General features: G+C 43.4%; 1 protein-coding gene across 1 annotated transcript in view; it reads left to right on the top strand.

Annotated features, from left to right (window-relative positions):
• Positions 1–16,129, top strand: part of FRMD1 (FERM domain containing 1) — a 39,859-nt gene extending 23,730 nt beyond the window's left edge. Inside the window, exons 4-14 of the mRNA XM_027712087.2 lie at positions 1,141–1,220; positions 3,250–3,326; positions 4,982–5,168; positions 7,418–7,573; positions 8,924–8,989; positions 9,198–9,266; positions 9,456–9,630; positions 11,470–11,805; positions 11,946–12,074; positions 12,794–12,873; positions 14,890–16,129. Coding sequence (XP_027567888.2) covers positions 1,141–1,220; positions 3,250–3,326; positions 4,982–5,168; positions 7,418–7,573; positions 8,924–8,989; positions 9,198–9,266; positions 9,456–9,630; positions 11,470–11,805; positions 11,946–12,074; positions 12,794–12,873; positions 14,890–15,177 — 1,643 coding nt within the window. The 3' untranslated portion in view covers positions 15,178–16,129. The remainder of the gene's footprint in view (positions 1–1,140; positions 1,221–3,249; positions 3,327–4,981; positions 5,169–7,417; positions 7,574–8,923; positions 8,990–9,197; positions 9,267–9,455; positions 9,631–11,469; positions 11,806–11,945; positions 12,075–12,793; positions 12,874–14,889) is intronic.
• Positions 16,130–16,703: the final 574 nt, after the last annotated feature.

The raw sequence follows: 16,703 nt of genomic DNA, 5'->3' as shown, positions 1-16,703 counted from the left end.
GTAAATCTCCATTAGAAAATTTTCAAAATTTTTACCTCTATTCTCATCTTTTTTTTTTTCTTTTTTTTCTTTTCTTTTTTTGTTTGACATCAGAAAGCAAAAGCCAAAGTTTGGAAGTCCAGGCTGGTCTTCAGGGGCAGATTGTTTTGTGAAGGGCTCTTCTTTCTTTTTTTTTTTTTTTCCCCTGCACCTTTCATGTCTAAGAAACAAGCTCTTCATCTTGGCACTTATGTTACCTGTCAAAATGCTGTCCTGGGCAAGATCAAAGAGTAGAGGGACTTGTCAGGTGAATGTGCTCAGCTGGCATTGCTACTGAAGCTTAAAATACCCATCAGGTTTTTTTTTTTTTTTAAGAACTTGAAGACCCGGGAAAAAATTGTTCACTGGCTGAGTTGTTTATATTTGATAATTGGGAAACAGTGTTACAAAATATCAGCTTTGAAAGCAGCACAAAGCTTTTTCAAGATGATGTGCCATTCTTGTTCACCCTCACTATGGTGGAGAGCAAGCCCTGGTCCTTTGGTCTTTTGAGAGAGGCCAGATTTCTCTTCCTTTTCTTCATCTTTTTTCCATATGAAAGAAGTTGGGTGTGAGCAGGAGAAACAAGACCTTCTGAGGAGGGCATTTCCCTTTGTTCTTCCTATTTCTCACTCTCTCAGAGGATCCAATTCACACGTAGATGATGAAACCTGTCAAATCCCACTCTGTTCGATTACTTATGCCATGTTGGAGCATGGTGCTACATGATGGCAGAATAGGAAGTTTGGGTAGGATTTGCTTGTTTCATAATAATAAAAAACTGAATGCTAAACTGACAGCACAAGTAGCTTACTAAGATGATGTTTCCCTTTTGTAAATGGTTTCTGGATTATAAAGTAGGAATTTTATATTTCTGGCCAAGGTGTTTGGGAAACTTTAGCTCAAGCATCTCTTGAATCAAGGCATGACTGACCTTTCTTCCATACTGTCTGAAGTAGTGTATGTACTTAAGAATACTCTCTTTTTCCTGCCCTGTCTAGTCCCTGGTCGGCTATGTTTTAAAATGTATTGTTTGGACATAACTTGTAGAGTCATCTAAATATTTAATGAATAAAAATCTCAAATTATTTAACATGAAATCCCTTTCCTACTATCTTTCAGATAATGAATATGTTTTTATGGACCTGGAGCAGAAGCTTAGCAAATACTTTTCAAAGGAGTGGAAGAAAGAGACCACCAAAGTAAGAAGGGTGTTTTATTTTGGAGGCTGCTGCTTTTTTATTGAACTAAACAGTGAAATGAAAACTCTTGAACTAAGGTCCATAAAGCATTTCTTGAAGATGGTCTGCAGAATACTTTTCAGTAGCAATATGCAGTGACTTGTGCACAGCTGTAAAATTAATTAAAAGTGTTGAAACAGCCCCTTAAACAACTTTACTGCTACAGAAGTGGAGTGGGTCAGTGCGTCAGTTTTCCATTTGAACTTAGTCTAGAACTTAATCTTGAGACCTCATTGTTATCCTTAAGCAAAACAGCCTAAAACTTTTTGTGACTTGAACCTGATAAAAGGGAGATGACTGGAGCTGTGACTCTTCTAGAGTACATGCAAAAGGACAGTGGAGGAAGAAGAAGGATATTTTGTTTGAGAAGAGTCCTAGTTCTTTAACACTAGCCAGCCCTGTCAAGGGAGGGAAAAGCTGCATGAAATAAAGACAAGCCTATGTAATTGTTTAACGCTAGTCATTAAGACATCATAATGCCTGTTTGTGTATGTCATTATTAGAGGAGCCATAGACTAGAACAAAGCAATTGGATTCAGATACCTTAATTGGCTCATTATGACTTTTTCCATCTTCCATAAGGGTTTTCTTTTGCAGAGTAGGCACACTTGCCATTTTTGCTGCTCAGAGAAATTTGTAGATGACTAGTGAGGTTGGAGATCTCTCTTACCCCCAAACAAGTGCTCTGCTTTTCCCAAATGAGTGAGAATTACTTCAAAGACAACCACAGTCATGCAGAGGCCCATCCTTTCAGCAGAGGCAGGTGTTTTTGGTCACCTCGGGATGGGGTATGCTTTGCAATTGCTTTGTGGTTGGATTCTTGCAGCACTTTCCAAGTCAGGATAAGTGTTGAACCTCTGATGTGATGTGAATCATGAAAGACTGAATGACTTGCCGTTGGCAGTACTGCAGTCTGAGAGGAGTTAGCCTATCAGACTGGGTTAGTTGACAAGGAATTAATTCCTATGAAGAGGTTTCAGGTGGAAAGCTGAAAGTCCAGCTGATAAAATAGGGTGACAGTAAAAAAGTTCCAGAAATAAAATGGAAATATTTGCATGATGATCAAGAAGCTGTCTGCATCAGATGTGCCGAGCATGCCACGTAACTTGTCCCAGTGAAATGGGTCCAACCAGCGAAACCTTGGAACTGCCTGTAGGAGCAAAGTTGCCTGTGTGAGCAGTCAAGTGGCAAAGTAGGAAAGATGAAAGAATGAGGTAGTAAGATGTTCCTCTTTTATTTTCCCCCTTTTCTTCTTTTTTTTTTCTCCTTTTTAAACAGGGCTGTAAGTCTGAAAGATAGGCTGTAGTTAAAACATCAGAACTCGTGCTGGCTTTCTTCTAACAGACATCCCCAGTGTGAAGCAGACATCAACATTGCCTTCTGGTCTGTGGCTGCAGGAACATGTGAATAACTAAACACAAGCCCTGCCAAACAAAAGGCTCAGAGTTGATATCAGGCTGGTGCGCCTCAGCCTCGGGCAGTAAATGCTGAACAAGGCAGCACATGTGTCCTTGATAAGTGATGTGGTGCAGCACAGGGATGGCTGGTTACTCCTAGGTGTGCCCTGTAAACGCCACAGCCATGCCAGCATGGCATGCTGCCCTGCTGCCTTGCCTGGTGCTTTGAGGGAGGCCGATTTAGACTTGCTGTTTTCAGCACTAATGCGTCTGGTGCTGCCAGGTGCTGAGCTAGGTAACTCTGAGCCAGGCTGGGTGTCCCCAGGCTACACTGGGACTCATCCCTCCTATCCAAAAATCATCTTCTGTTCATAGGATATTTTGTGATTCAGCCTGTCTGAATGTTTTGTGATGCCTCATTGTTGTGAGCCTCCAAGACAGTCAAATTTCCCCCTAGATCTTGCCAAGAGCAAAGAGTAGAAAACGAAAAGCAGTGTGGGTAGTGAGCTTGGGAGAAGAGAACATTACCAGACAGGGGAACAGGAATTTTGGATGCTGTTCATAATTTAACTTGTCTTCTGTCTTTGCTCCAGGGAACAGAGAAATTCAGCCCTCCTTTTGTTGCGTTCTTTAGAGTACAATACTATGTAGAAAATGGAAGAGTAATAGGGTAAGTTCCCTTCTGCAGTAGCTACTGTGTTTTGAATTAGTCATTGTGTTCTTAAAGGGCAAGAAAAATAAAGTTTCTTTGTTAAGCTCATCTCTGTGAGCTCACAGAAATAACCTTAAAAAATCTGTTTAAGAATTTTTTTTTAAGACCTTCACAGACTTCCTCACCCAGCTATGAATGTTTTCTGCCTGAAGCATACTCCATATCCCTAGGAAAATTGTGACTGCATTTCCATCTGTGTTTAGAGAGCAGGTTGAATGACGACATTATCAAAACACGATTAGCACTCTTTTGCTTGTGTCTTTTGGTTGTATGAAAAGCATCAGATGGATATACCAAAAATAGTTACTTATACTCTAAAGCACTTGCTAACAATTTTGGATATGCTTATTGTATCTGAGCAGTGCTCTGTTCAGTCTGCTCCTGGAAATGGACCTTTGTAAATGGACAAAAGAAATTACTTCATAAGTTAGAGAGTTTTGCATTTGGAGTCCATTCACATGGAATATGGACTGCACTCAAAACAGCACCACCCTCACCCACGGTACAGAACAAAGGATGAGGTAGTTGAAAATGAACAACTGACAGAATTAATTTGCATCGGCACTTCTGGTGTGGCTCTGACCCTGGGGCAAGCCAAGAGTTGGGATCATTTGGGTGGATTAAAATCTTTACCAAATTTTTGGCATTTTTTTCTCATCTTGAACAAAGCTTGTGGTTTTCTGTGTTTTCTCTCTCCATAGTCTTTCTTTCTGGGATACAGGGGAGTCTTTCTTCTGGACTCTGTTTGGCTGATAAGTGCTTCTTATTTCATTTTGCTCTTATGTACAAAAGGAGATTACATATTATTCTGCCGCTCTTGACGTACACGTCCTTCAGCATGACAAGCAACTTTCTATTGCACTAGTAGTTTAATTGGAGAGATGTGTGGAGCCATGCAGAGGTAGTTACCTGGCCCCTTCAAACTATGCACACACACTTTTACAAGCAGTCTGTAGTGCCCAGCACCTCACCTATATGTACATGTCAGCAGCCTGCTTTCCATGAGCTCTAAGAGCAGGGGCTGTGTGGGTTATCAATGCTGCACTACAGTTATTATGCCTTATCAGACCATCCCAATTTAGCAGCTTGAGGAAGAAGACAAAAATAAACCCAAGGCTCCTCTACCTTCTGATCTACCTTGCAGGGAATTAGCTGCTGAAAAGTATCTTGAGCCTAAGGCAAGGTGAAATAATAAAGCAGTGCCAAGTTTAGAGGGGAAAGGAGGACAGGTGTGCAAGCAACAGGACTGGGAATTCAAGGGAGTTGACTCTCCTGGCTCCTACAGGCTTTTCAGAGAAACAGAAGTGCTTGATTGTAGTCAGTCTCCAAAACAGGTGTGGCGTGATTTTTCTTTCATCTACCTTCTGCACTAACTTCTTAGATCTCATGCTTCTCAAGGTAGAAGCTACCATTTCCCATGTTTGTACAACACTTAGTGGGAGAAGACCTTGATCTTGGTTTGGTGCTCCCTACGCACACATAACTGGTATCAGGGTGGCATTGGCACACACCAGACATGTCAAAGTTTAATCCCTCTTCTCTGCAGGATGATGTTTTTGAGGGGTCTTATCTGAACTTTCTTCTTCAGGTAAATTTGCCTTTGTGTTTTGCAGCGATAAGGTGGCTCGGCAGCTCTACTACTGCCATCTCAAAGAGCAAGTACTTATGTCTCATTGCAATCACAAAGAAGAAATCTACTTCTTGCTGGCTGCCTACAGCTTACAGGCAGATTTGGGCAACTACAGAGAGAAGGTCCATGCTGGCAAATATTTTGAACCTCAGGCTTATTTCCCACAATGGGTAAGTTTGGGGGGAATATTTCTGTCAACAGATTGTACACACAGCAGGAGCTGTGTCAGGGTAGTACCTAATGCAGCCATGCAACTTCCCCAACTCCCACTGCAATGATCAGGCAGAGGGGTAGAGTATCATCCTGAGTTTCCCTCGGGAGATATCTCCTGTCTGTCCACTGGAGGTAAGTGCCTGTTCTTCTGGGACTCATTCATCAGTGAGGTGGGTGCTACATCCTTCCTTGGTGAGGGAATGTGCTGGTGTTACATGAATAACTCTGACAGTGCAGCTGTCTTTGTTTAATTCTTCTATGGCTTAAAGGGTTGTGCGTTTGTAGTGGCACATCAGCAAGATCTGCACAACCTAAGCTCTCCAGAAAACCTCCAGGCCTGGAAGCCAAGTCCATTGTCCTTTGTTCCCATCTCTATAATACTCGCCTCAGGGATGAATAAATCCAAACCCTAAGGGTTTGCTGTGCAGTGCCTCTTGTGCTTGCTTTGTCATTAATCTCTGGCTCAACTGCAGTAAGAGGAAAGGGAAAGGCCTGGAAATGGGTTTGCATGTTTGTTTATAAGCATGTGCACATGACTTGTGCCCTTCAAACCAAGAGCTGATTTAGTTGTCAAATGAAGGTAAACTAGCTAAGGCTCTATTAGTTCACTGTCCCAGGCAAGCTGCATCTCCCCTGAAAGACAACACTGTCACCTGCCTTGGGAAGAAGGTTTAGAACAGTGACAGGGATTGTTGTGGGGAAGCAAGGCTGATAGTCTCCTTTATGCACAAATCCTGGCTTGCCTGGCTTGCTGTGCAGAAATGCCCCTTTGTCCTAGACAACAGGCCCTCATCCCATGCCATTCTCTGTTATGGGTTGCCTGTCAGGAGGTAGCTAATGAAGTGCTGGAAAAGGTGGGTCTCGTGTGTGCTGTTTCTGAGGCAGTTAAAGGGCTTATCACAGACTATTGCTCATTTGGCAAACACTGCAAAGGCCCGGGCAAAGCCTGGCTCACCTGTGCTGAGCCACAACCCCAAGCGAGTACGTGGGTGATTTATTACATCATTATAAACACTGAAATCTGGCAGGCGTGGGGACGCTTCTCTCCCTGCCTCTGGGCTCCCATGGGGAGATAGTGAGAGATCTCCTCCTCCTCCAACGCAATCTCTTCCTCCAACACGTGCTTCATATCATTTGGCCAAGGGCTGCCCTAAGTCTCGTGCAAGTGAGGAGAGGCAGTGCTGCCCTGGGCTGACCCACCCAGCTTTGAACTGTGGAGCTGGCACGTCTCTTTCTGCTGACGTTTTGCAGCTGATGGCAATGATGCTGTCCTCCATCGGGGCCAGCCTTCCTCGTGGGAGGGCAGCTAATCGGTCAAGGCATGCAGAGGAGGGCAAAGGTGTTACTGAACAGAGTAAACAAGGGTTTTAATATAAAATGGAAGTGGGAACTGGGTGGTGATGGAGTCTGGTTGTTTTGGGCCAGGACAGGTTGTTTCTAGCAGGATATTCTCAAGTTCCTGGTGCAATCTAGTTTTAAATGTCCCCAGTGGTCGGGTATGTTGTGAAGTGAATTCAGCCGATGTCCCCCTTATCCGTCACTGCTGTTTACAGCCTGAAAGGGGCCAGTCAGGCATGGGAGGGGTCAGGGCCACCCTGTAGGCTTGTATGGAGAGAGCATGTGTGCAAGCAGGGGAACTGGGCACCCACAGGGCAGGAGCAAAAGGCCCAGTGCAGATTTTTGTACTGCTTAGTAGAGCCACGTGCCTGCCAACCACTCCCAATAGATAAAAAAAATACCTTGAGATAGTGTTATCTGTCCCTTTGAGAATGGAGATGCTAAATAAGCCTAATGTGTAGTTTCAGGTCTTAAAAGGAAAACCTAGTATTTCTGTCCTGTTTGGAGATGTTGCTGCTGATTGTGTTGGCATGCAGAGCAATATTTGTTATCTGCCCATAAACATTTATATGGATGCCAAGAGTTAGGAAAACTAATTCCAATACTTAAAAGTGAGAAGAGCTGACCCAACCTCTGTGGGCTTGGTCTGTTACAATTTTGCCATCTAGGATCTGTTTGGAGACATCAGTGTCATCTGGGCTGGTTTAAATGCTTATCCTCCAGGGAGGTAGAAGTGAACGTGGACTAACATCTTGAGGGAATATATGAGCCTCCTCCACCTCCAGTCTCTGCTTTGCTGTTGATCACAACTGCCTCCCATGTGGATCGCTGAAGAGTTGCTGACCTGTTTGTTTTCTTTGTGGTTTAGATAATTGCGAAGAGGGGGAGCGACTACATCTTGAAACATGCCCCAGAGATGCACCGAGAACAGCAAGGGCTGAGCACTAAGGAAGCAGTTCTGAAGTTCATTAAGGAGTCTTGCCTACTGGAAGATGTGCCAGTCCACTTCTACAGGCTGCAGAAGGTTAAACAAAGAGCTTCTTATTTTGAACTTCTCTCGCATCATTAATTGAGTACAACATTGCATTTTTCTCTTTCTGTTTTTTTGAGGGATGGTTGCCTCTGATTCAGAGAGGCCAAACAAATCTAAAATGCTCAGCCAATGAGGCCTGTCCCCACAAACAAATCCGTTGCCAATATACAGATATAGCTGGAATTTAGTTTTGTTTCTTGGCCAAGAAACTGGCCACAGGAATGGCAAAACTTAATTTTTGTCCATGCCTGTTGGTAGAATTGCACCAGGAAAATCAGAGAAGCCTTTTTTTTTCTTGTTGAAGTTCATTAAAATAATGACAAGAGGTCAGCCAGCTTTCACACAAATGTCATGTAATAAGTGAAGGTGACACTGAGTCATTCCGACTTTCTTATCCCCTTCCTTCTCCAACCATGTCAGACTGGTTGGTGTTTTTTCAGTTATATGTCAGTTTTGGATTCCTGGATTGTTCCTTGTGCCTAATAGAAGACAATGTAATGGCACAAGGCTTGCATCTTGCAAGACAGATAAGGAGAGATGGTTGTGATGCAAAGCTTGAGTTCTGTGAGCCCATAAATTTTTACCCCAAAATTTTCTTCCTCCTTCTCCTCCTAACAAAAACGTGTCTTCCTTTCCCTAACTCTGCTGTGCTAGGAGAGGCTGAAAGAATTAGTTTATGATATTTTTTTGGTCTTCAAGCAGAGGAATCTTATCAGAGACGAAGTATGTCATAGCAAGATACAGCATGAGCTAAAAGCAAGGTAGAATTCCAGCCCAGATGCAAACATGTAAAACCACCTGCTCTCAAAACCCAGATTAAAAGGTTAGAAGGAAAGTCCCATAACTCTGAGTATTGATTAGCCCCCCAGCCAAGGGACACCTAAGATCTACGAAGTCCCTAGATGGGAACAGCAGTGCCATGGCAAGGAGGGGGGGATGGGTGTCCCTTTGTTTTGGGCTCTCTGTTACCTGGGGAGTGAGAATGGTGCATGTTTGTGGGGATAGCAGAGACAGCACATGGCAGTATGAGAGGTTACAAGGTACCTCTGAGAGCAGTAATTGTCCATGCCCTCAAATCACTAAAGCTACAGGATTCCCTGTCCAGGGCAGCTAGGACATGGGCTGCTGAAATTCCTGAGTCTCCCAGCACAAGGGGATTTAAGGTGTAGATATTTCAGGGGTCAACAAGGCAAGGTGCTCTTTACAAACATAATAAAAACCAAATGAGCTGATGGCATCTGCCTGATGAGGAGTCCTGCTACCTCTCCTGCAGTAGGTGCCAGAACAGGGGCATGTTCTTTGTAGATTAACCTTTGACTCCAGGCTCTTCTATTCTTTAAGGATAAGAAGGAGGATCGACCAACAGTTATCCTGGGCCTGACCCTGAGAGGAATGCACATCTATCAGGTAACAGACTGCTGTGAAAGCCTTCTGGTGTAGCATTAACTCTGCCCAGTTCTCTGTCCTCCCCCCTCACTGTGGCTCCTCTGCCTCCCCTGTGAACACCAGGCTCCACATATCTCAAATTCTTGGTTGTTTGCAAATTCTTTGCACATCGCTGACTCCACCCTGTACCTGCCAGTCCCTTTGTCACTCTGAGTTTGATGTGTTGCAGGAGGTGAATCACGTTCGCCAGCTCCTCTATGACTTTCCCTGGTCGCACATTGGGAAGCTGGCCTTTCTGGTGAGTATGACGGAATGGAGGCCATCTGGCAGTGGCTGTCAACCTGGGATGTGGCAAAACTGTCAGCCTGCCTGCACTGCCATGTCAAGTCCTGTCACTTGCATGCACAAAACCACAGCTATCTCTGGTAGCTGTGTGGCTGGAAACATGCTTTTGCTCATTTCTCTGGCATCTCTCCTCTATATGCAGGGGAAAAAATTTGAGATCCAGCCAGATGGCTTGCCCTCTGCAAGGAAACTGGTTTACTACACAGGCTGCCCCTTCAGGTCACGGCATTTGCTGCAGCTGCTCAGCAACAGTCACCGGCTCTTTCTGAATATTCAACCAGTGTTGAAGCAAATCCAAAAACTGGAGGAGGCTGAAGGTATGTTAAGGAACAGCCAGGTGATTTTGGTAAGGGGAAGAGCATATTAGGTTCTGCTGTTGCTTCACGGTGGCTGCTCTGTATCTAATTAATGGTGTTTCTGACTTATCAGGGACCCAGTGAGAGAAACAGAGGTGTTAGATATGTTTCTAGTCTGTTCCTGAGAAATGTTTATGGCTCCCACGTTGTAGACTGTGATCAGAAAGCATGGGTGTGTGAGAGTAGTAGAGGGGGAATATCTCCTTTTAAGTAGATCCTTACTCTCTGTGTTTCCAATTTGTGGATATGATGCATGCTTCTGAGTGGAAATAATTTTAAATAAAAAGCTTTCCATTGGAATGAAATCATCTTGCGTTCAAGCAGAAGCACAAATTGTGAGCCTGTGTCTTAATTTTTTTAGTGCCCTTTACTAAACACTGCACACAATTTAGTCTTTAGTGTCATCCAGTTAAAAGCTAGGAGTTGCAGGTGCCAGAAACAGCCTGAGAGCAGATCAGGGTTCCCAGAATTTGTCTTTTCTGTTGGGGTTCCTGTAGAGTATCTGTAGGAATGGTGATTTGAACACAAAAAAATGCTCCCTAGTATCCTTGCAGGCAAACTTCATTCACCTCATTACCTCTCAGCTCACCCCCTTTCATTTTCCAGCTCTGCAGGCTGGGTTTCCTGTAACTTCTCAGCCCACCTCTCTCTTCCTGGTGACTGTTTTAAATGCATTACATTTAAATGCATTACATTTAAATTCTTTCATACAATTGTGTCCCCTTCCCTCTACCCTTCACCTGAATGCTTTTTTTCCCCTATTTCTTTCCTGACTGCTGTTCCTTGTATTGTCCATTGATACTTTGTCTTCTCTGAATTGTAAGCTTTGTATTGTTACCTTCAAGGTCAGTAGCAGTCAAAGAGTAGCTGGTCCTCTTGTCCGAGGACATAGGCTGACTCCTTCTAGGTAGATCTGAGGAAGAAACTTTTCTGGTTCTTGCTCATCTCAACTAATTCTAAGGAGCTTACATTAATCTCTGAAGTGGTGATCGCTGGTTGTATGGAATCAGTGTACAGGGCAAGGCAGCCCTTGGTCTCATCTAGCTTGGTTCTTTCTTTTTCCCTTCAGTGGGGTAACAACAGTGGCCTTGAGCTGTGCAGGCAGAAACACTGGCATGTGCGAGTCACCTGTAGAAAGGCTCATTGATCATGTGTGCCTGTGGGCAAAAGGCCCTAGGTGGTTTTGTGTCTCTTAGGGTCTCATGGACTTCTTGACCACCCTCAGCACATATAAGCCGTGGGAGAAACAATAAATCATTAATAAACACCAGCTATGGGGATTCTGTTCTTCGCTGATTCCACATGTTGGTGACTATTTCAAGAATGAGCCAATGCATCTGATTTTAAAGATTGAGCACTTAAGTTAGCTAAGTAAGCCACTCTCTTTGTTTGTTTGTTTGTTTGTTTTTAGTTGACCTTTTCTTCACTGTTTTAACATGCCTGTAACAAATGTGGTTAGAGCCTTCCCAAATCTTCGTTCGCGAAGCCCAGCCATGATGATGATTTTCTTCACTGTGGAACCTGCTGTTTTCTGTATCATAACTGCCTCTACCTGCCTGTTCTAATTCAGAACATGCTGATTTACTTCGAATATGACTAATTCTTTTACAACCAGCTGGGCATCCCAGTATCTGCTGAGCAAACAAAATACAAAACTGTCCCTCTATTTGTTCAGTAGCTGCAGGACTTGTTCTTTAGTTGTGAGGTTGTGCCAATCCCAGAACTTACTGAATATTTTTGCTTCCCTTCCTTTGGTCTTGCGTAAAGTTCCCACTGGTTTCTCTCTTCTTTCTTCCCCAGAGAAGAAGCGCTACCGAGAGTCCTACATCAGTGACACACTAGACATGGACCTGGACCCATGTGACAAGAATTCCCGTGGCAGCGGGAGCAGTGGGGGCAGCCAGAGGGATAACCGTCTCTCACGCCAGTCCACAGGGAGCCATGGCAGCTCTCACACATCGGGCATCGAGGCTGACTCCAGGCACCGGGTGTCAGTGGAAATGTCGGTGGATGAGCCCTTCAGCATTGACCGGGTGCATAGGAAAGAGAAATCTTGCAGCTCAACCATCAGCTATGGTAGCTCTGGCATTGACATTGGCAGCAAACAGCGGGCTGATGATGACACTCGGGATGATGGTAAAGAATTTGGAGATGTGGAGCGACTTCTAAGCCCACTTTTGTCTTCTCCTGCAGGAGAATGGGGAGTAAGAGTCTGTACAGCAGCTTGGAGCACAAGTGTAATGCTAACCATTCTCCTGCTGCTCTCTTTCTCCTAGAGCTTGAGCTGGCAGTAGATGAGCCAGAGGAGATGCCTGTAGATGAACCTTTAGAGGGAAACCAGTTAGAGGAGGCCACTGTGGGAGAATCTGTTGAATCTCTGCCTCTAGATGCTGCTAGCTGTCAAGGTGAGATGGCATTCTGGTACTGCTCAGTGCTGCTCTTTAAGGCTCTAGCAACAGGCATAATCTGAGGGACCTAAGAAAACTGTTACCTTCTTCCAAACAACTGCCAGTGCTACTTACTGCCTTCTGCAACAGGATTTGCAGTCAGCTCATCTAGAGGTTAAAGGGCAGCATTCCATGTTGTACAGTGCTGCTCTTCTTTGTGCTCCTCAAAGTCTCCCTTATCCAAATGTGCCAAGTTTATATTCAGTTAATGACCAAAAGATAACTGAGGTCAATCTTTTTTAGTGAAGTAATTTGCTTTAAAATTTTGATTACCACAAAACAGCCAAGGGGTTCAACCACAGAAAAATGGGCTAGTTACAGGAATTCATAGGTAAAGTTTTGTGGCTTGTGATACAGGGAATGCTAGACAACTGGATCACACATGAGCTGTCTGGCCTTAAGATGTACATACAGCCTTTATAGTAAAACAAGATGGGTGAAAATGGGACATGTTGGTGAGAAACTGTTTTCTTGAAAGTTTTTAAATATTGATCTTTAGGGGTGAAAAGGAGCACTTGTGAGCAAAATTCCTGGAGCACTGAGGGTGCTTACTGATGCATATTTATATTTAGAGGATAGCAGGGATTGAATGTGGCCTGTGAGAACAACTTCCCTTTTCTGCAGCCCACAAAACCTCAAACTTGCATTGCTTTTCCCTTTCTCCTTCTCCTTTACAGCTATAAATCATGGATCGCTGTCTGTGGTGCAAGTCACGCTAATCAAAATGAGAGGCCAAAGCGTGGAATCCCTTCACCAGGTAAGGGAGGGGGGTGCTCAGCAGGAGGGTCTGGCATGTGCGTGGGCATTGAACCAAGGTCTAGTGTAATGGAGACTGCTGTAAATCAGGTGACCTGAATTGGTCTGGCTTTGACTCATTTTTAAATGGTGTAATCAAAACCAGCTGTTGGCCTGCTACTGCTCTCAGGAATAGGATGAGAGCAGCATTGGGTTCAGAATACTATAGAGAGGTTTGGAACAATCAGCGAGGAAATCTTGCAAGCCAGTTATTGTCTACCTTAGGTTTCTGGATGGGAAATGGAAAATCAACCACTTCCAGATTTTCAATGGATTACAGAGCAAAGACAATCCATGCAGTTTGGGTGTGGGTTGCAAACTTAATCATCTTCCTGCTCCTGAAGCCAGAAGTAAATCACATCGGGGCAAAAACAGATGTTCAAGCTCTAATTATTATATCATTTGTGTGATTATACTCTGTGTGTGCTGAAGTCTTTGTTGTTGAAGTTTTCTTTCCATCAAACATTTGAGAAAGGGCAATTATGTATAGTAAAGTACATAGTTTAATAAGTTTTGTTTGGAAAAGTCTAACTAAAATGTCTTTTGAAGGCCTCTTTTCAAAGTATAGCTGCATCCACTGGGGTAGAAATGTTGTGGAGTTTTGGAAAACAAAGAAAAAGCCTCCACATTTTCTTTTCTCTCTGAATCCAAATTGGCGTTATCTGCTGAAAGAATTGTAAATATCTGAACAAGGATTTCAATCACTTCTTAGGACTTTTTGTTTTAGTATTTCATGTTTCTTCCTGGACCCAGTCAAAAGTAATAAGAAATTTTCACTTATCACCAAAATAGTCTGTAAAGTGCTATAGTAGATTTGAATAAAATCTTGGTTATTTTTTCCAAAGCTAAAGACCATGCAGTACAAATCATAGTGAACTTATGCCTATATTTGAGTTGACGACTTAAGAGCTCAAGGCTGGAAGGAGGCATCTTGCTTAAAATAATATTTTTAAAGTTACTGCTGTTACCAACACATGCTTACTCTGTTACTTGACTGGGAGGCACCTGTTTTATAAAAATGTTTCTGATCAACACTTTTATACAATTGCAAAGACCTGGCTGCCACTTTTATGCATCAAATATTAGGTGCCTCCTTACAAAACCACCAAAACCTTTCTTACAAGACCATGTTACTAAATGCTGCAGGGTTTCCTTAGCATTAACAGAACCATGCAACATATTCCTGTTTCTGGGAGTACAGCTGAGCCAGCACAGGGTTTCCTTCGGGGTGGTTTTTTTAATGCCCTTCCTATTGCAGTGAGAGAAGTGATACTGGGAGGACGTTTTCTGTGGTGCAAAAGAATACTCCTGAAATCAGCCTTATTATCAGCATTTAAGAGGTGACTATTAAAGAGGCAGAGCAAGACAAGAAGCAAGTGGTAAAGTTGGAAATGTTCTCAAATGGTCAATAATTCCTTCACAGAGGCTGACTCATTACAGCTTGTATAGCAAGATGCTGCCTCTAGGAATTACTGCTGATTTGTTGCTCCTGTTTGCAGAATGATGTTATGTAGTGAAACTCTGTTGCAATTACTGGACACGGTAACCCATTGGTTTGCACCATTGCCTTTTGAACCTTCCTTTCAGCTCAATAGACTTAACACAGTGTGTTGAAGCACTTGGGGTAGTTTTGTTTTAAGTGCAGTTTGTCCATTTGAGGATGACTGCATGGATCTGCCAGGAAATGTCAGGTCATTCAGGTGTCAGTATCTGTCAGGTGTTTCATCCATTGTGTTGGACACTGAGAACACAGTGCAAACAGATCAGAATCTGGCTCAACATGATAAGGCAGCTTAATGCACTTGTAATTTTTTAATGGTTCACAGTTTCTTCATTAAGCCAACATCCTTCAGAAGGCTGGTGGGGCTCTTTTGAAAGAATGGAAGAACAATTTTGGAAAATTTGTAGCATGCATAGCATCCTCAGTCTGTATATGAGCTCATTGTTTTTATTCGTGTATGTCTTGCGGAACTGGCAGGTCAGATCGCCCAAAAGCAGGAACTGCATGGACCAGCACAGCCAGAGTTTGGATGACATCCGCCTTTATAAGCACCAGCACCCGCCACTAAGTGCCACACTGTCTTCAGACACGTCCCACAGCTACACGTTTGGCTGCAGCCTGGAGGATAAGCTGTCTATCTATGGCTGTGTTTATTCCACAGCGGACTGCAAAACCAAGTCTGCCCTTTACGGGAAGCGGTCCATGAACTGCCTCTCCTTAGATCTTCTGGGAGAGGATCAGCTCCCAGAGGAGTTTGTGGTATAATGAGATTGGAGCTCTTCCATACCAGGAAACAGCTCATTATGGAAATATATACCTCATTAACACGTGTGATGTCACTCTGGTTCTTGCAGAAGATTGTGAACGGTTTTGTTATTCAACTTCGTATCAGGAAGTGACATCACTTCTGCAGACCTGACTACAGGGCAAATCAACGAGTGTAGTAGCACTTAACGTTGACATTGGAAGTGTCTGTCTGAGCAGAAAATGGAAGTGGCTTGCACTATTAGCAGTAACACAACCAACATAAAAACCAAAAAACAGTGGACCAAAACTGATGCTGAGCTAGTAAAGAAAACTCTGTCTAAATGGATTAATCAGAAAGAAATTTAAAGTCTATGTCAGTTTATCTTCCTGCCTTTCTCTTGTGGTCCATGTCTGTTAATGCTAGTGTACAGATAGTTTGGCTGTCTTGAGTTTGTGGTGCTGCAACACTGCCAACAGCTGCCAGGCCAGGATATACTCTGAGCACATTTGGAGGGCTGTGTATGGAAGTGTCTGGCCTGTTTCTGTTATAATGAATGCAAGTTGCCTATTTGCTTCACTGGGAGCAAGACATGCTCTGCCAGGAGTTTATTCCTCTTTTCTTTGTTGTTGTTGTTTTGTTTTGTTGTAAGCATCCAGCCAAATACAGTGTGCGGCCTTTTTTTTTTTTATTTACTGCAACAAATGGAACTGTCTCTCAGCTGTCTAGTATTGCTGTGATGCAGATTGATAAATAAATGCTTATATCCTTGGGGAGATGGGGAGATGATAAAACAAATGACTTGGCTACTTCTGAGAGTACAGAAGACAAGTTAAGAGTGTTAATTGACTGGCTTTTGAAGACAGGAGTGTGACTGGAGAATTTGTCCAGACATGATCACCCCTTACTTTGATTCATACTTTTATGTTATTCTTGTTTTGTTGTTGTTTTTAATAAATCTGTTCCTTAGAATTTTTTCCTCTGCTTAGAAGACAAGTATGGACTAGAGAAAGTTTCTTTGTAAGGACAGACAGAGTGACTGTGTCCCACTTAGTCATGGATAGGTCATGCAAATATGTGTGTGTGGTGCTGCAGGGCTGATGATGGTGGAAGTGTAGGCTGTTTGTGTGCCAGACTAAGGGTACTTGTTTGGTGATCTTGAGAGTGGTGGAGCTGGCTGTGCTGGCTCTCACTAGGAAAATAATAATAATGACGCTTGATTCAGGCATTTGGTGTGGAAAATATCCTGCTACCTTGTTAGATACAAATAAATATATGTTTGATTTCCTCCCCTATCTTTCCCCAGTACCTCCTCCCCTCATCAATTCACAGCATTTCGGAAGCTTGTACTTGAAGGTATGTGTAACCTCTGCCCAGCTTTTGACAACCTTGCAGGTGTGTTTTGGCAAATTCTAAAAGCCAAGGGATGCTATTCTGCTGGTTGAGGAAGTGTGTGTTGTGCAGAGGAGGGGCAGGAAAGCCAGACCAGGATGAGGAAGGTTTGAGCTGCTGCTTTGATGGTGGGCTTGCAAACTTAGTAGTTGTA

Source organism: Pipra filicauda, unplaced genomic scaffold, assembly GCF_003945595.2.
Source record: "Pipra filicauda isolate LSUMZ 115617 unplaced genomic scaffold, ASM394559v2 scaffold16_size7369187_pilon, whole genome shotgun sequence".
In the NCBI taxonomy this organism is placed as follows: domain Eukaryota; kingdom Metazoa; phylum Chordata; class Aves; order Passeriformes; family Pipridae; genus Pipra; species Pipra filicauda.
Note: the sequence above shows the minus strand (reverse complement) of the source record. Positions and strands in the feature narration are given on the sequence as shown.